The sequence below is a fragment of the Salmo salar genome, chromosome 03, assembly GCF_965601325.2.
Source record: "Salmo salar chromosome 03, fSalSal1, whole genome shotgun sequence".
NCBI lineage: Eukaryota > Metazoa > Chordata > Actinopteri > Salmoniformes > Salmonidae > Salmo > Salmo salar.
Window position 1 is genome coordinate 38350526 of NC_138293.1, and position 19277 is coordinate 38369802.

The following is a 19277-nucleotide window of genomic DNA, read 5'->3' on the forward strand; positions in this document are numbered from 1 at the left end:
TTTCAGTATTGCCCTGGGGCTCTTTGAAGACAGAATGCGGCCCCCAGTTCCAAATGAATTTGACACCCCTACAGTAAACTTTTAGCAAAGATAATTAAGTTATTAACCTGGGTGGAGGGGGATCACATTTATACCTAGTTGGAGTTGAGATGATTGTAATGAATGAGTATAGCCAAAGATAATCATGTAACGCATCTTCTTCTGATATATTAATCCAAATGACACTGTCTGGAAAATCTATCGGTGAATCATCCGCTAGGTGGCAGCAGAGGGCCGTAGAAAGCATGAATGACGCTTTGCGCATGTCCAAGCCGACCTTACTTTTACGTAACAAGATGGCGGCGCCCTGTAGGAAGCTTGCGAGGTCGGTGATGTTTAAAGGTATGTTTACTCTGAACAGCTTAAAACCACCTTTATTTCGACAAAACTCATAAACAGAGGGTGTCAGCAGTTTTTAGGGGCAAAACTGTTCCTCTCCTTGTCTGGTGGTTTGAAAACAGGTCAGATGAAAATATCAACACAACGGGTAACTTCTACAAAGCTGTGAACGATTTGAGAGACAAGGCAAAAAGGGCCTCCTTCTACGCCGTCAAAGATGAACATTAAATTCGACATCCCAATTAGGATGTGGCAAAACATAAGTCAGTTATAGAACCGAGTGCCCTCTGAGGTCTCGGGCATAGAGAGCCTATAGAATTACAAGAGGGGATATCCTAAACCTTAACATTTCCGTAATGGGGCCAAAATGGTAGCTATCTTGGTCTGGGAGAAAATCAAAACCAGTCTTAAATACTGTCATATAATTATATATACAGTTTACATGGGTTTTATACCAATTTTCTGTATAAATAGCCTTTAAAATGCTGTATCTGTAAACAGACCATAAATGTCATTGTATTTTCATGGAAAGCTGTGAGTGCTATTATATGATACAATATCAGTACTTGGTGCATGTACAACTTGTCTAAGTCCCATTATCAACTGATTGCAGCCAGTGTATGGCTGTGGGTTGACTGTATTGCTGGAATGGAATGTTGGCATATTGGCAGTTAATTTGAAAAATATATATAATGGAATCATTCCTCAAACTGTCTGGCTAGCTACTTAATACACATACAGTGCAGATAATATCTCATCACAGCACTGACAAATCACGGTTGACCAACATGGCTGACCTTTTGACCATCATAAGAAGGTTCATGTCCTTTCTAGTATTCAAATTCGTAATTATATGGGTCTGGGGTCCTCTCACCAACCAAGAATTCACAAAATGGGACAAACACCAAATTCAGACTGCATGCAGAATTCTGAAAAAACATCCTCTGTGTGCAATGTAAAACACAAAATATTGCAGAATTAGAACAATACCCGCTAATTATTAAAATCCAGAAAAGAGTTGTTAAACTCTAACACCACCTAAAAGGAAGTGATTCCCAAACCTTCCATAACAAAGCCATCACATACAGAGAGATTAACCTAAAGAAAGAGTCCCCTCAGCAAGCTGGTCCTAGGGCTCTGTTCACAAACACAAGCAGACCCTACAGAGCCCCAGGACAGCAACACCATTAGACCCAACCAAATCATGAGAAAACTAAAAGATAATTACTTGACACATTGGAAAGAGCTAACTAAAAAAACAAAGCCAACTGGAATGCTATTTGGCCCTAAACAGAGAGTACACAGTGGCAGAATACCTGACCACTGTGACTGACCCAAAATGAAAGAACGCTTTGACTATGTATGGACTCAGTGAGCTTAGCTTTGCTATTGAGAGTTCACCGTAGGCAGACCGAGAGAGAAGACAGGCATATGTGCCCACTGCCCACAAAATTTGGTGGAAACTGAGCTGCACTTCCTAATCTCTTGCCAGATGTATGACCATATTAGAGATGCATATTTCCCTCAGATTACACAGACCCACAAAGAATCGACAGTTACTAACCTCGATTTCGACTTCATTTCTGACTCAGCTGTTCCTTTGTTCATTCCATTGTTTCATGGGCTACCAAAACGCTGCAGGCGTAGATGCAGCAGACGAGCCGGCATCCTTCTAAAACTGAGACGGAAGAAAATATCGACCGGCACTTCCCTATGTTCTATTGGCAAATGTCTAGTCACTCGAGAATAAGATAGGAGACTCTCAAACTAAGCTCATCCATCAGAGACTTAAAAAGCTGCAATATTATATGCCTTGCAGAGATGTGGCTGGATGACTGTCACAGCAAATCTAATTTTATTGGTCACATACACATATTTACCAGATGTTATTGCGGGTGTAGCGAAATGCTTCTGTTCCTAGCTCCAACAGTGCAGCAGTATGTCTGTTAAACTCTGTGGTTTCTCCATGCAGTGGCACAATTGGACGAAGGCGGCCATGGGCAAGTCCAAGGGGGGAGGGGTGTGCCTCTTCATAAACAACAACTTGTGCGCTGTTTCCATTGTGAAAGAAATGTCGAGCTTTCACTCACCTGATATAGTATACCACATGGTAAGCAGCAGGCTTTTATCTACCAAGAGAGTTCTCATCTGTAATTATCATGGCAGTCTACATCCCTCCGCAAGCCAACACCACTTTGGCACTTAACGAACTGCATGGGGTCATAAACAAACAAGAAACCGCTCACCCAGAGGCAGCCTTTCTTGCAGGTGGAGACAGTAACGTGGGGAGGACTTAAAACCTTTCTACATCACTTTTACCAACACGGCTCCTGCGCCACAAGGGGCGCTAAAACTGTGCAACACTTTTATTCTACCCACAGAAATGCATACAAGGTCCTCCCTTCGGCAAATTTAATCACGACTCTATTATCTTGCTTTTATTTATTTATTTTAACCGAAGGTTAAATCAAAGGTCGAGTCATGCGTCCTCCGATACATGACCTGCCAAACCACGCTTCTTAACACCCGCCCGCTTAACCCGGAAGCCAGCCGCACCAATGTGTCGTAGGAAACACTGTTCAACTGACGACCGGAGTCAGCCTGCAGGCGCCCGGCCTGCCACACGGAGTCGCTAGAGCGCGATGAGCCAAGTAAAGCCCCCCCCAGCCAAACCCTCCCCTAACCTGGAAGACGCTAGGCCAATTGTGTGCCGCCCTATTGGACTCCCGGTCACGGCCGGTTGTTACACAGCCTGGGATCGAGATGAAGCAGACACGAGGATACAAGACTGTTTTGCTAGTACAGACTGGGAAATGTTCTGGGTTCACCCGATAGCATTGAGGAGTTTACCACATCAGTCACAGGCTACATCAATAAGTGCATAGACCACGTCATCCCCACAGTGACTTTACGAATGTATCCAAACCAAAAACCATGGATTACAGGCAATATCCCCTCTTGGCTAAAAGCTAGAGCTACCGCTTACAAGGAACAGGACACAGACGCATACAAGAAAGCCCATTACGACCTCCGACGAGACATCAAACGTGCAAAAGGACAATATAGGAGGAAGTTGGAATCATATTACACCGGCTCTGACACTCGTTGTATGTGGCAGGGCTTGCAGACGATAATGGATTACAAAGGGAAACCCAACCGTCAGATGCCCAGTGATGCAGAACTCCCAAATGAGCTAAATACTTATGTTCGCTTCAAGGAATACAACACTGAGTCATGTGTGAAAGCCCCTGTTGTTCCGGGTGACTGCGTGATCTCACTCTCCGTGACTGATGTGAGTAAAACTATTTAACAGTTTGACACTCGCAAGGCTGCCGAGCCAGACGAAATACCAGGGCGCGTTCTCAAAGCAAGCGCAGACCAGCTGGCAAGTGTCTTCACTGACATTTTCAATCTCTCCTTGTTCCAGTCTGTAATCCCATGATGTTTCAAGCTGACCACCATTGTCCCTGTTCCCAAGAACTCCAAGGTAAAATGACTATCGCCCTGTAATTAATTAACAATTGCATTTCACACTGCCCTCTCCCACCTGGATAAGAGGGGAAATAACTATGTGAGAATGCAGTTCATAGACTACAGCTCAGCATTCACTGCCATACTCCCCTCAAAGCTCATCACCAAGTTGGGGACCATGTTTCTGAACACCTCCCTCTGCAACTAGATCCTGACTTCCTGACGGGCTGGCCCCAGGTGGTGAGGGTAGGCAACAACACCTCTGCCACGCTGACCCTCGACACGGGGGCCCCTCTGGGGTTTGTGCTTAGTCCCCTCCTGTAATCCTTTTCACATACGACTGCGTGGCCACGCACAATTCCAACACCATCATCAAGTTTGCTGACGACACGACAGCCTGATCACCATGGAGATGAGGCAGCCTACAGGGAGGTGGTCAGAGAATTAGCATTGTGGTGCCAGGACAAGAACCTCTCCCTCAACGTCAGTAAGACCAGGAAGCTGATTGTGGACTACAGGAAAAAGGGGAGAGCATGCCCCCTATCCACATTGACAGGGCTGTAGTGGAGGGGGTCGAGAGCTTCAAGTTCCTTGGCGTCCACATCACTAAGGACTTAACAGTGCACGGCAGTGCCTCTTCCCCTGCAGGAGGCTGAAAAGATTTGCCATGGGTCCTCGAATCCTGAAAAGGTCCTACAGCTGCACTATTGAGAGCATCTTGACTAGCTCCATCACCTCTTAGTATGGCAAATGCACCGCAAATTGCTACAGAAGGTAGTGCGGACAGCCCTGTACATCACTGGGGTCGAGGTCCCTGCCATGCAGGACCTCTATATCAGGAGGTGTCAGAGGAAGGCCCGAAAAATTGCCAACGACTCCAGCCACCCTAAACATAGACTGTTCACTCTGCCACCGTCCGTTAAACAGTATAGAAGCATCGTCTCTCGAACCAACAGGCTCCGAGACGGCTTGGGGGAAAAAGCTATAAGACTGCTAAATAGTTAATTAAATGGTTACCTGAACAATCACAAGACTATCAGTGAGCTCCAAAACTATTGGGACAGTGACAAATGTTGTTTTGCCTCTGTACTTCAGCACTTTGAATAGTCATTGCATGCTATGAATATGGGACCAAATACTAAACTTTTTACTACTTTAATACACAAATTAATTTGTCCCAATACTTTTGGTCCCCTAAATGGGGGGGGGGGGGCTTATGTACAAAAAGTGCTGTAATTTCCAACCGGTTCACCCAATATGGATGAAAAGACATCGTCTCATTTTTTAATTTTTTTTTTTATGTGTACTCATCGTCAACATCTCTAACGCAGGCAGCTGAAGCTGAAGGCTAGAATTATTTGACCTGACCAATACTCTCACTGTTTTAGGTTTGTGTCAGATTCCAGGCCGGTCACTATGGACACAGAGGTGCCCGGTCAAGTTACAGGCTCTGAGGTGCATTCCTCCCCGGTGTCTCGCCCGACTCTCCCGGCCACTGACCACCACCAGGTCGACACTGATCAGCACCAAAACAGAACAGCCGAGAAGCACCGATCAGCAGAAAACGACTGACACGCAGAAAGAGCAAGAGAAAGAGACTGAGGAGGAGGAGGAGGGACCAGTGTACATCCCCACGAGAAAGGCCAAGAACCCCATGATGAAGATCGGCTATGCCTGGTGAGAGACCCTCTGTTCTCTAGCGTGGTTTACGTTCCGATTTCTGTTGTAGAGAAACAGCTGACAATTTGATATTGTATTCAGGTGAATAACCCCCTTGATAAGTTCCCATTCTCTTCCCCCTCTCTCCATAGGATGATAGGTCTCCCTGCAGGTATAATAGGGTTCATCCTGACCAAGAGAGAGGTGGATAAGAACCGCCTGAAGCAGCTGAGGATTCGCCAGCGGATGAACCGGTCCAATGAAGGAGAGTACGAGGGCAGCCGCTACCGCAACAACAGACTGGACTGATCCCAACTACATTGAGAAGATGTGTGTGTGTGCGTGCTTGAGTGAATGTGTATGTCTGCAGCTTGTGTGTGTGTTCACTGCCTCTGCTACCGTTGGACTGACGAAGCCTTAAAAAGAGACTGATGTATACAGATTGAAAACAGTTGTTGAGAGACACCCGTACTACTTTGCTCGGTGTTCACACCTACAAGAATGTATATGAATCAACTGTAAACAAGTCCATGAGGATCACACAGACTGTCTGCGCGGGTCAGTATAGGATCCAGAGTTCTTCCTATGTCGTGACCTTATCAGGAAAAACGCTGGCCATGTCAATTCTGCTACATTCAACAGACCTTTTCTTTCCAGATTTTTCAAACATGCATCAGTAAGTACACCCTGCAAACTGTGTTCCCATATGATTTCTCTCAACAGTCAATCATTTAATATCAATAGTCTAAAACTTCCATTCTTCTCATGTGGTAGAATAGAATCTTGTATTTTAATGCTTTGAGATGTGAATTTGGGCCTTTTCTCAGTGTTCTGCTATGTCATCGAATGTTCTGTTCTGAGGGTTCTAAACACATTCGAGTCTAGAACTGTATGTTCAAGCCAGTACATGACAATAAGGCTAAACATTTCACAATACTATAATAGGTACACTGTATGTGTTAACAACAATACTATAATAGGTACACTGTATGTGTTAACAACAATACTATAATAGGTACACTGTATGTGTTAACAACAATACTATAATAGGTACACTGTATGTGTTAACAACAAATACATCAGAAACAGTCATCGCATTTACATAAAATGAAAATGAATTTACATCTATAAGATGGCATCACTAAGACGAGACCATTACCAAACGGCGTATCAAAATCACGCCAGTCAGCCCAGAGCTTTCGCTCATGATTACCTTGTTGTTACCTATGTTTAAATCATAGAAAAGCATCAGACATGCAGAGTAAAAATAAATACAAAAAAGAGCAGCGGATAATTTATCCAGAGTGGGTGGAGGAGGTGAGGCCAGACAGGGTAGTCATCTGCTCTTACTCCTGTGCAGCACTGATGAGCTTAAATTAATATGTGTCTCATGTATGTATGTATGAAGTTTTGCAGTGTTTGTATAAGGTGAAACAGATGGGGGGGTATTTGTGATGTTCCTCTGGGTACCAGCTCATGTGGGTGTAGAGGGGAACGAGGAAGTGGATATTATTGCCAATCAGGCTCTTAAACACCCTAATGTTGAGATGGAATTGTCAATTAGTAAAGCAGAAGCTAATGGATTAATAAGAACAGTGGTTAAAAGTAAGTGGCAAGAGTTGTGGAACAGGGAGAGTAAGGGAAGACACCTTTATAAGATTCAGGAAAAGGTGGGGGCAGGGAGGTCCTCAGGCCCGAGAGAGAAGGGAGGAAAGTGTAGTCACAAGGCTAAATAGTGCATTGAAAGTGGTGGGGAAACATCCGACTGGGAGGTGTGATCATGGTCAGGAAGGAGATGGAGACAGTGGAACATGTTCTATTTCAGTGCCAGAAATATGTGAGAGAAAAGGAGCGATTGCCATTAGATTTGAGGGGTTGAAGAGCCTTCATTGTCTCTGGTCCACACTCCAGTCCAGTTGGTGCCGGTAATGCACCTTAAAGTTGGTTGCCAACCGCCATATGAAATCCACAGAAGAAGAAGTAAAAATAAAACCTGTCTCTACTTTGATGTTGCCTCTATCCATGTCTCATAGCAAGATTGATATCAGGGGACCCTTTTCCCAGTACAAGACTGAGATGCGCACAACTCTTGGCAGCAGTAAGAAAGCAGTCGCCATCTGCGCCTATTCAACATAGTATAGATTTCCGCTATAAACAAACTAACTTTTTGGGGTTCTCATGCGCTTACAATAATGTTTTGATTCTTGCTTGAACAGTCGCTAAGATTATATTTGGTTGTGACCTTTGCAAAATAACTTTTGAATGCTACAGTTGTTAGCTAGAATTCTAAAACTCATTGGTCGTGGTCCCGTGTGGCTCAGTTAGTAGAGCATGGTGTTTGCAACGCCAGGGTTGTGGGTTCGATTCCCACGGGGCACCAGTACGGAGAAAAAAATGTATGAAATGTATGCATTCACTCCTGTAAGTTGCTCTGGATAAGAGCGTCTGCTAAATGACTAAAATGTAAATGTAAATGATATAGGCTGTAGCAAAAGCTAGCCAAAGAGCCATTTTACTGGTGGAAGTGTTTAAGTATAGTGCAGTTGATTTGCGATGATGACATAAACATCATATTAAGCAGGACATTTATATGAGCCTTAAAATCCAATTGTAATCCAAAAGTAATTTGATATGCACTCATAAGCAAAATGTAAATATAGGCTTTTTTTCACCGCAGTGTTGCCCTCGGCAGACAATTTATTTTTTCGGAAAGTACCTCACTATTCCCAGCTCATTGTTTCAAGGGGAGTCTGCACAGATGAGCTTCAGCAGCCACAGGAATGTCTGGGGTGCATTCCAAACAAACAGACACACCATCAGCCCTCAAATTAAGTGGACACTTCTGATGACGTGTCAGACGCGTTTAGACTTGCAGGGCGAGGGAGAAAGGAATTCATTTTAAATGGCCCGCCCTTTCCCGGAAATTCGTCACTCGTTCGTCCCACTACGATTGTGTTTTCAGCCACTGGTAGCTTGTGGTTGAGAATGGGGGCATGCCTGGCCCTCCTTTTCCTGTGGTCATTATATTCACTAGAGCCAATTATGATTGCATGTCTAATTATATTAACTGTATTAATAAACGCCTACTGTAGCTTACTAACGTTAGCCTGCCTAGCTACTTCTGAAGAAGGAAAATGTTTTATTTCTACAATTTCCAAAAGCTAACCAAACAAAAACATGACTTTTACGAGACGTTTGTGCATTAGTAGCACCATTTCTAACTTATTTACATTCATTTTACTTACACTTGTATGTTGACTCCATATTGATGTTGAGGTTTTAAGTTTTGGCAGACTTTTCTTAGCGGATGTACAATCATCGTGAATTGAATTATGGGGCGTTTCAGGCCCGATGTGAACATAATTGTACACTCGCACACTCCATTAAAAACGAGGGCTGAGGGACTTACATTGCAAACTTCCCATGCGTGGCTAATCATTTGGACCGACGACAAATATGGCCGCGAGGATTCCCCCAAGGGCATAAGGCGAGGGTAAGTGGACGAGGGTGTGTCTTTTGAGTTTGAAACGCAGCCCTGTGCGATGTCGACGTAGATGGAGAGTGCTGGAAACACGTATTCCTCCGGGCTGATGGAGTTCTTCCCTTTGCCGATTTACAGATGCGTGTGGTATGTCAGAAACTACGCACAGCAATATAGCAGAACTATAGCTGTAGGAACTATTTTGGCCTGTTTCTGTGTTGTGTATGTTATCCTTCAAGGGTTATTTTAACTTGTTTTGTACACTAGAGGGCACTTTATTTTGGGGTCATAGGTCACATGTATATAGGTAACCAGGAAGGGTTAGCACAGGTGAGAGGTTCTTACCATATCACAGATACAGCTTATAGAGTGCTTCTCTCTGCACCTTTTGAATAGGAATCTGTTTTGTAGCTATTTATATTTTATATGCGCAATATATGGGAACTTTACCCAAAAAGAGTAACGTTTGGAAAGCTGATTCTTGACACCGCGTTATGGACGGCTTTCTCTTGTGGCAGTGACTTATTGGGAATCGCCATTACAATAGCAGTAATATATAAATAACCACAGTAATATATAAATTACCACAGTAAAACTGCTATTATAAACTGGGTGGTTCGAGCCCTGAATGCTGATCGGCTGACAGCTGTGGTATGAGACCGTATACCATGGGTATGACAACATTTATTTTTACTGTTCTAATTACGTTGGTAACCAGTTTATAATAGCAATAAGGCACCTCGGGGGTTTGTGATATATGGCCAATATACCACGGCTAAGGGCTGTATCCAGGCACTCCACGACGAGTCATGCTTAAGAACAGCCCTTAGCTGTGGTATATTGTCCATATACCCCCCCCCCCCCCCCCCCTTGTGCCTTATTGCTTAAGTATATCCCACTAGCAACACATCAATACAAACAACAATGTATCAGAAATACCATCACTACAAACCTCAGCATATCAGACATATATTATACATATTATATATGTTATAGGAAGAAACACATGCTCATACAGTTTAAGTGTTTCTGTTTGTACTACATCTACCTGTGTTTTATCCTCAGTAGTGTGTAGACTATGGCTCCAATGGCCGCATACACCATGTGAAGCCAAGGAATCTGGCCAGGAGGAGACGACACCATTAGAAAACACTGAACCATTGCGGTAATACAATAGTAATGGTAAAAAAAAAAAAAAACATGACTCGGCATCAGCGGAGGCTGGTGAGGGGAGGACGGCCCATAATAATGGCTGGAATAGAGTCATTGGAATGGTATCAAACACCTGGTGTCTAACATGCAAGCTCACATATGTGAAGGAGAGCACAATGGCTGTGATAATGCCTGTCACCATGACAACGACCCCCAGTACACAAAATAGGCTTGTGCATGAGGTGAGGTCCACACACATACACACGCACCACAGGAGGTTGGTGGCACCTTAATTGAGGGAGAACGGACTAATGGTAACAACCGGACCGGAGTTGGTGGAATAGTATCAAACGCATGGTTTCTAGGTGTTTGATGGCATTCCATTTGCGCCGTTCTCCTCTTACCTTGGTCTGGAAGCAGAATACTGTGGTGGTGATGATGCATACGATGACCGCGATGCCCAGAGCCAGAAACACTGCCTTAGTATCATAGAAACTACACACAGAGCAGAGACGCACACACGGCGACAGACAGACGTTACTACCGCACTGTGTGTGTGTGTCTGTCTCACCTGGATATGGTCCCTGTCATGTACAGTAGGACATGGCCAGTGTCTGTGCAACAGAAAACACAGATCAATATAAACCACAGCAGGCCAGCACAAACCACTAAAGTCCATCATAGACCAGTAAAGACCATTGTAGACTATAGACTAGCCTGGACCAGTACAGAATAGTGCTAGTTACTTACAAAGGTGGGCAGCAGGAGGACTTTCCGTGGGAATTTCCTCCTAAAGACAGGCAAGAGGCCACGTTAAGGGCAGCACTTTAATACAATAAAACTCTATTGTCAACTATATTGTAAACTCTATTATTAACTTTATGGTCAACTTTATTGTCATGTTCTAGAGGTGATGTTCTTTAAGAAAGAGACTCACCTGGGTCCTTTACGGCAGACCGGCAGAATGTGAGTGACGATATACACAGTGCTACAAAGGCATAGGTCAACACAGCTGTCAATCAAACAGCACAGCCAAGACATAGGCCAAGCACAGCTGTCAATCCAACAACACTGTAAAAACATAGGTCAGTACAAAGGGATAGTACTTACAATGACAACCAGTAGACGGCTGGGTTTCTGATCACAAACCGCTTTACAGAGTCACTGCAGAGAAGAGTAACTCAGTTCAACACACGTGTGCAGTAACACAAAACCACTAATACACAGACATACCACAGTCATAGTAACACACACACTGCAACGAGTGCGACAGTGATGAGCAGCTGAGATGCCAGAATCATATACACCTAAGAGAAAGAGACAATATTATACTATATTATAAACTGGGTGCTGATTGGCTGACAGCCGTGGTATATCAGACCGTATACCACAGGTATGACAAAACATGTATTTTTTTACTGCTCTAATTACATTTGTAACCAGTTTATAATAGCAATAAGCCACCTCGGGGGTTTGTGGCATATGGCCAATATACCACGGCTGAGGGCTGTATCCAGGCACTCCGCGTTGTGTCGCGCTTACAGTAAGAACAGCCTTTAGCTGTGGTATATTGGCCATATACAGTACCACACTCCTCGTGCCTTATTGTTTAATTTTATCACCTTGTGTTTGTGTGTGCTTGCTTGTTGTGCTGTCTCACCTTTCGTATGAAGGCATGTCGCACTTTCAGACTGTCGAAGCTGCATGCCGCAAACCCCTCCCCATCGCCTGTGACATCAGCAGAAACCTCATTAATGACATTGTAACATCATCAGAACACAAGACTGGTGATCAACTACTAAAGTATAACCTTCAGTATCAAGGATTCGTATTAATCTGTGCAAAAGAGCTTATTCGGCAGTAAGAGAAAGCTCAGAATAAGCCCCAGCCAGGTGAGAGAGGAGGGTTCAGGCTTACCGCACAGTGCACTGGTTGGCATTGTAGGAGTAGTGATGCGGGGCATGGGTGGTATTGTGGGCTGGGTGTGATACCCTGGTGTTGGACCACCAAGGTGAGGCTGGCCTGGGTAGGTCCCAACGGGGTACCCTGCAGGCTGACCGGGGTATGGAGGACCATGGGGACCAGAGGGGTAGGGGGCAGATGGCTGGCCTGGTGGGGGACTTCCATAGGCCGGGAAGCCGTATGCAGGAAGAGGGGAGTAGTCACCACCTCAGGGGCCGTAGAGGTGGGTACTAGAGTCATCAAAAACCCGGGGGGAAGTCAGACCGCTGCATACCGTCTGGGAGGAAATCAGACCGCTGCATACTGTCTGGGAGAGAGACAGAGAAGGAGTGAGAGAGAGAAGTGGTTAAGGTTACCCCGAACTAAGAGAGGATTCTTATAAGTTAGGCTACTTTCTTTCGCTAAACAAGAAAAATGAAGTACTGTATACAAGGAGTTTAAAAACATCTCATTGTAAATTCGGAAAGAGCTGAGCCTTTACTCTCACTGCATCCTAAACATTCACACACACACGCACGTACGCACAGCTAACGAAACTGCTCATTTAGTCTTAAAGGCTCTGAGTGGTTTGTAGTAGTTATGTCTTTAGAGGATAATTGGGTTGAAGTGGAGAGTTTCCATGTGCTTCTGCATATATCTGTGGTTCACACACACCGCAGAACAACCACACATACACCGGGCACACATCGCAACCACGCTCCGAAAGGAAATTTCTAATAACCACTATTCTACTATTACATATACCACACATTTTACATGCACTGAACACTACACCCAAGAAAGAGAACGAGAATTGAGTTTATACAGTTCAACCTTCTCTTGCCCAGGGACCCCCTCCCAGGAAAACCGGTGACCCAGGGACCCCCTCCCAGGAAGACCGGTGACCCAGGGACCCCCTCCCAGGAAAACCTGTGACCCAGGGACCCCCTCCCAGGAAAACCGGCTACCCAGGGATCCCCATCATATGTTAGCAAAACTTTTTTTTTCACATCTTGTCTTATCATCAGGTAAATAATAATGGCAAGGAGAAGTAATCTACATTAGAAAAGAATAGATTTGGAAGAGCGTTTTTTATGATTTTGACCTCCGCACATAGTTGAAGAAAAATTACTTTGAGAAGCTCCACAGCTCATTAGTGGTGGTGAGTTAAGACAATCAGAAATACTATCAGACATCCCCAAATGGGCACATTTATAGGCCTATATTTGTGCGCAGGCCAGGTAGACTAGTCCTACTTCTATATGTGTAATCAGGTGCGCGACCTTTGACTCTTTAATGCATTAGTTCTTTCATCTCCTGTGTGTCAACTGAACTATTAGTGGTTTGGGCAGTAAGGCAGAGCAGTTGTTATGAAGGAAATGACATGGGGGGGACTTTACTAGATTATTGAGACATAAATTAGGAATTAGAGTTCATTTTCAGCTGTGTGTGGTCTCAATTGAAATTTTAATAAAGCATTATTTTTTTATTGAAGGAAAATGTGCTATTGTGGTTGTCTTGATTGCACTTAATACAGTTGAAGTCGGAAGTTTACATATTTATTTATAAAAAAAAATATTTCACCTTTATTTAACCAGGTAGGCCAGTTGAGAACAAGTTGTCATTTACAACTGCGATCTGGCCAAGATAAAGCAAAGCAGTGTGACACAAACAACAACACAGTTATACATGGAATAAACAAACGTACAGTCAATAACACAATAGAAAGGTACAGTGTGTGCAAATGGCGTAAGGAGGTAAGGCAATAAATAGGCCGTAGTAGCGAAGTAATTACAAATTAGCAAGTTAACACTGGAGTGATAGATGTGCAGATGATGATGTGCAAGTAGAAATACTGGAAATACTGGTGTGCAAAAGAGCAAAAAAGTAAATAAAGCAATATGGGGGTGAGGTAGGTAGTTGAATGGGCTATCTACAGATGGGCTGTGTACAGCTGCAGCAATCGGTAAGCTGCTCAGATAGCTGATGCTTAAAGTTAGTGAGGGAGATATAAGTCTCCAACTAGAGCGATTTTTGCAATTCGTTCCAGTCATTGGCAGCAGAGAACTGGAAGGAAAGATGGCCAAAGGAGGTGTTGGCTTTGGGGATGACCAGTGAGATATACCTGCTGGAGCGCATGCTACGGGTGGGTGTTGTTATGGTGACCAGTGAGCTGAGATAAGGCGGGGCTTTACCTAGCAAAGACTTATAGATGACCTGGAGCCAGTGGGTCTGCCGACGAATATGTAGCGAGGGCCAGCCGACGAGATTGCAGTGACGGGTAGTATATGGGGCTTTGGTGACAAAACGGATGGCACTGTGATAGACTGCATCCAATTTGCTGAGTAGAGTGTTGGAGGCTATTTTGTAAATGACATCGCCGAAGTCAAGGATCGGTAGGATAGTCAGTTTTATGAGGGTATGTTTGGTAGCATGAGTGAAGGATGCTTTGTTGCGAAATTGCAATTCTAGATTTAATTTTGGATTGGAGATGCTTAATGTGAGTCTGGAAGGAGAGTTTACAGTCTAACCAGACACCTAGAATATGTGGACATCTACAAATACCTAAGTCAGAACCGTCCAGAGTAGTGATGCTGGACGGGTGGGCGGGTGCTGGTAGCGATCGGTTGAAGAGCATGCATTTAGTTTGACTTGCATTTAAGAGCAGTTGGAGGCCATGGAAGGAGAGTTGTATGGCATTGAAGCTCGTCTGGAGGTTAGTTAACACAGTGTCCAAAGAAGGGCCAGAAGTATACAGAATGGTATCGTCTGCGTAGAGGTGGATCAGAGAATCACCAGCAGCAAGAGCGACATACAGAGAAAAGAGTCGGCCCGAGAATTGAACCCTGTGGCACCCCCATAGAGACTGCCAGAGGTCCGGACAACAGGCCCTCCGATTTGACACACGGAACTCTGTCTGAGAAGTAGTTGATGAACCAGGCGAGGCAATCATTTGAGAAACCAAGGCTGTTGAGTCTACCGATACAAATGTGGTGATTGACAGAGTCGAAAGCCTTGGCCAGGTCAATGAATACAGCTGCACAGTATTGTCTCTTATTGATGGAGGTTATGATACCGTTTTGGAACTTGAGCGTGGCTGAGGTGCACCCATGACCAGCTTGGAAACCAGATTGCATAGTGGAGAAGGTACAGTGGGATTCGAAATGGTCGGTGATCTGTTTGTTAACTTGGCTTTCGAAGACCTTAGAAAGGCAGGGTAGGATAGATATAGGTCTGTAGCAGTTTGGGTCTAGAGTGTCTCCCCCTTTGAAGATGGGGATGACCGCAGCAGCTTTCCAATCTTTGGGGATCTCAGACGTTAAGAAAGAGAGGTTGAACAGGCTAGTATTAGGGGTTGCAACAATTGTGGCAGATAATTTTAGAAAGAGATGGTCCAACTTTTCTAGCCCAGCTGATTTGTAGGGATCCAGATTTTGCAGCTCTTTCAGAACATCAGCTATCTGGATTTGGGTGAAGGAGAAATGGGGGAGGCTTGGGCAAGTTGCTGTGGGCGGTGCAGGCCTGTTGACCAGGGTAGGGGTGGCCAGGTGGAAAGCATGGCTAGCTGTTGAAAAATGCTTATTGAAATTCTCAATTGTCATGGATTTATCGGTGGTGACAGTGTTTCCTAGCCTCAGTGCAGTGGGCAGCTGGAAGGAGGTGCTCTTATTCTCCATGGATTTTACTGTGTCCCAGAACCTTTTGGAGTTTGTGCTGCAGGATGTACATTTCTGTTTGAAAAAGCTAGCCTTTGCTTTCCGAACTGCCTGTGTATATTGATTCCTAACTTCCCTGAAAAGTTACATATCGCGGTGGCTATTCGATGCTAATGCAGTACGCCACAGGATGTTTTTTTGCTGGTCAAGGGCAGTCAGGTCTGGAGTGAACCATGGCTATATCTGTTCCTGGTTCTACATTTTTTGAATGGGGCATGCTTATTGTGAGGAAAGCACTTTTAAAGAATAACCAGGCATCTTCTACTGACGCAATGAGGTCAATATCCTTCCAGGATACGCGGGCCAGGTCGATTAGAAAGGCCTGCTTGCTGAAGTGTTTTAGGGAGCGTTTGACAGTGATGAGGGGTGGTCGTTTGACCGCAGACCCATTACGGACGCAAGCAATGAAGCAGTGATCGCAGAGATTCTGGTTGAAGACAGCAGAGGTGTATTTGGAGGGCAGGTTGGTCAGGATGATATCTATGAGGGTGCCCATGTTTAAGGATTTGGCGTTGTACCTGGTAGGTTCATTGATAATTTGTGTGAGATTGACGCCATCTATCTTAGATTGTAGGACTGCCGGGGTGTTAAGCATATCCCAGTTCAGGTCACCTAACAGAACTAACTCTGAAGATAGATGGGGGGGGCAATCAATTCACATATGGTGTCCAGGGCACAGGTCGGAGCTGAGGGGGGTCTATACCAGGCGGTGACAGTGAGAGACTTATTTCTGGAGAGATTCATTTTTAAAATTAGAAGCTTGAACTGTTTGGGCATAGACCTGGAAAGTATGACAGAACTTTGCAGGCTATCTTTACAGTAGATTGCAACTCCTCCCCCTTTGGCAGTTCTATCTTGATGGAAAATGTTGTAGTTGGGGATGTAAATCTTTTTGGTGTCCTTCCTAAGCCAGGATTCAGACACGGCAAGGACATCAGGGTTGGCGGAGTGTTCTAAAGCAGTGAGTAAAACAAACTTAGGGAGGAGGCTTCTGATGTTAACATGCATGACACCAAGGATTTTACGTTTACAGAAGTCAACAAATGAGAGCGCCTGAGGACCCACAGGGCCTGGGTTAACCTCTACATCACCAGAGGAACAGAGGAGGAGTAGGATGAGGGTACGGCTAAAGGCTATCAAAACTGGTCGTCTAGTGGGTTGGGGACAGAGAATAAAAGGAGCAGATTTCTGGGCGTGGTAGGATAGATTAATGTACAGACAGAGGTATGGTAGGCTGCGGGTGCGGGTGCAGTGGAGGTAAACCTAGGCATTGAGTGACGATAAGAGAGATTGCATCTCTGGATGCACTAGTTATGCTGGGTGAGGTCACCGCATGTGTGGGAGGTGGGACAAAGGAGGTATCTGAGGCATGTTGATTGTTGCTAGGGGCTCCACAGTAAACTAAACAATGATAACTATCCTAAACAACAGTATACAAGGTATATTGACATTAGAGAGAGACATAAGGCGAGGCATAAAGCAATCACAGGTGTTGATTGGGAGAGCTAGCTAAGACAACAAATTGGTAAGACAACAACAGCTAATCAGCTAAGACAACAACAAAAGGTAAAATGGCGATGAATGGGCAGAGAGGGTCAGTTAACTACACACATGGCCTGGGTTCGAGGCTGGGGCCAACAGATAAACAAAATAAACAAAATAAACAAAATGGAGTACTGTGATTAATGAACAGCCCAGCAGGCATCAGCTATGTAGCCAAGTGATCATAGTGATCAGTGAACAGCAATAGATGAAACAGGGAAGCCGCTAGGTAGTCATTACTACGCTAGCAAGCGGAGACACGGCGTTCCAAAAAAAGTTAGCAGGCCGGGGCTAGTAGAAGCATCTTCACCGATGTCCGGCAAAGGCCGGGTGAGGGCACAACAGATGGAATTACGTTGGCAGACCAGTCGTGATGGATCGGCGGGGCTCCGTGTCAACAAAGGGTCCAGGCCAGTTGGCAAAAGAGGTATTGTAGCTGTAGTAATTTTGTTTGCTAGCCGGGAGATACGCCTGGCTTGAGGCAACTGGTGCTAGCTTCGGACAAGGGCATTAGACACTATAGCCACTCTGTAGCCGCTAGCTAGCTGCGATGATCCGATGCAAAGGTCCAGAGCTTACGGCAAGAATCCGGTGATGTAGTGGATTCTAGTCGTGTTAGTGAAGAGTCCGGGAGGCATCAGCTGTTTAGCCGAGTGATCATAGGGTCCACTGAGCAGGCCGGGAGATGGGCCTGTGCCTGGCTCAAAGCTAGCATCGGGGCTGGGCCACTCGGTAGCAGCTAGCTAACTGCGATGAACAGGAGTAATGGTCCAGGGCTTACGGCAGCGATCCGGTGTTGTAGTGGAGAAAAAACAGGCTAAAAGAGGGTGGTGTCTGTGCTACAGGTAAAGGCCACTAGCAGTGGCTAACAATGACTAAATAGCTAGTAACTGGTTCGCTTCTGATGGAGGTTCTGGCTATAAGGTCTAAAAATAGCAGATCCGTATCACATTGGATGAGGCGGTTTGCCGGAAGGTATATTTAATTTAAAAATGGAAAAAGAGATTGTATACATTTCAATATATTTCAAATAAAGACGAAAAAACTAATTTACACAGGAGAATGACAAACAACGTCTGCACTGCTACACCATCTTTGTTTAAAAAAACATACACCTTAGCCAAATATATTTAGACTCAGTTTAACAATTCCTGACATTTAATCAGAGTAAAAATTCCCTGTCTTCGGTCAGTTAGGATCACCACTTTATTTTAAGAATGTGAAATGTCAGAATAATAGTAGAGAGAATTATTTCTTTCAGCTTTTATTTCTTTCAGATTTTATTTCTTTCATCACATTCCCAGTCGGTCAGAAGTTTACATACAACCAATTAGTATTTGGTAGCATTGCCTTTTGTTTAACTTGGGTCAAACGTTTTGTGGAGTCTTCCACAAGCTCCCCACAATAAGTTGGGGGAATTTTGGCCCATTCCTCCTGACAGAGCTGGTGTAACTGAGTCAGGTTTGTAGGCCTCCTTGCTCGCACACGCTTTTTCAGTTCTGCCCACAAATTTTCTATATGATTGAGGTCAGGGCTTTGTGATGGCCACTCCAATACCTTGACTTTGTTGTCCTTAAGCCATTTTGCCACAACTTTGGAAGTATGCTTGGGGTCATTGTCCATTTGGAAGACCCATTTGCGACCAAGTTTTAACTTCCTGACTGATGTCTTGAGATGTTGCTTCAAAATATCCACATAATTTTCCTCCCCCATGATGACATCTATTTTGTGAAGTGCACCAGTCCCTCCTGCAGCAAAGCACCCCCACAACATGATGCTGCCATCCCCATGCTTCACGGTTGGGATGGTGTTCGTCGGCTTGCAAGCCTCCCCCTTTTTCCTCCAAACATAATGATGGTCATTATGGCCAAATAGTTATATTTTTGTTTCATCAGACCAGAGGACATTTCTCCAAAAAGTACCATCTTTGTCCCCAT

The 19277-nt window shown here is 44.7% G+C and overlaps 1 protein-coding gene and 1 pseudogene across 2 annotated transcripts; one reads left to right on the forward strand and one right to left on the reverse strand.

The window, feature by feature from the left end:
- Nucleotides 1–281: 281 nt before the first annotated feature.
- On the forward strand, nt 282–7516 carry LOC123741638 (uncharacterized). 2 transcript variants are annotated; one of them, XR_014391896.1, is made up of 4 exons: nt 282–381; nt 5238–5526; nt 5661–6453; nt 6524–7516. XR_014391896.1 is itself a non-coding variant. In XM_045714801.2 (3 exons), the coding sequence occupies exons 1-3, from the start codon at nt 285–287 to the stop codon at nt 5815–5817; spliced, it is 543 nt and encodes a 180-aa protein (XP_045570757.1). In that variant the 5' UTR covers nt 282–284; the 3' UTR covers nt 5818–7516. The 2 variants fall into 2 exon arrangements, 1 of the variants encoding a protein (XP_045570757.1); XM_045714801.2 differs by having other exon boundaries at nt 5661–7516.
- A 731-nt stretch (nt 7517–8247) lies between these two features.
- On the reverse strand, nt 8248–12343 carry LOC106599939 (protein lifeguard 3-like; annotated as a pseudogene).
- Between the last annotated feature and the right edge of the window lie 6934 nt (nt 12344–19277).

Bases quoted from the DNA above. Each gene is read 5' to 3' on its own strand.
- LOC123741638 (XM_045714801.2), top strand. From the start codon at position 285: ATGAATGACGCTTTGCGCATGTCCAAGCCGACCTTACTTTTACGTAAC. The intron at 382-5,237 runs GTATGTTTACTC...TCACTGTTTTAG, and splicing joins GAGGTCGGTGATGTTTAAAG to GTTTGTGTCAGATTCCAGGC. The intron at 5,527-5,660 runs GTGAGAGACCCT...CTCTCTCCATAG, and splicing joins ATGAAGATCGGCTATGCCTG to GATGATAGGTCTCCCTGCAG.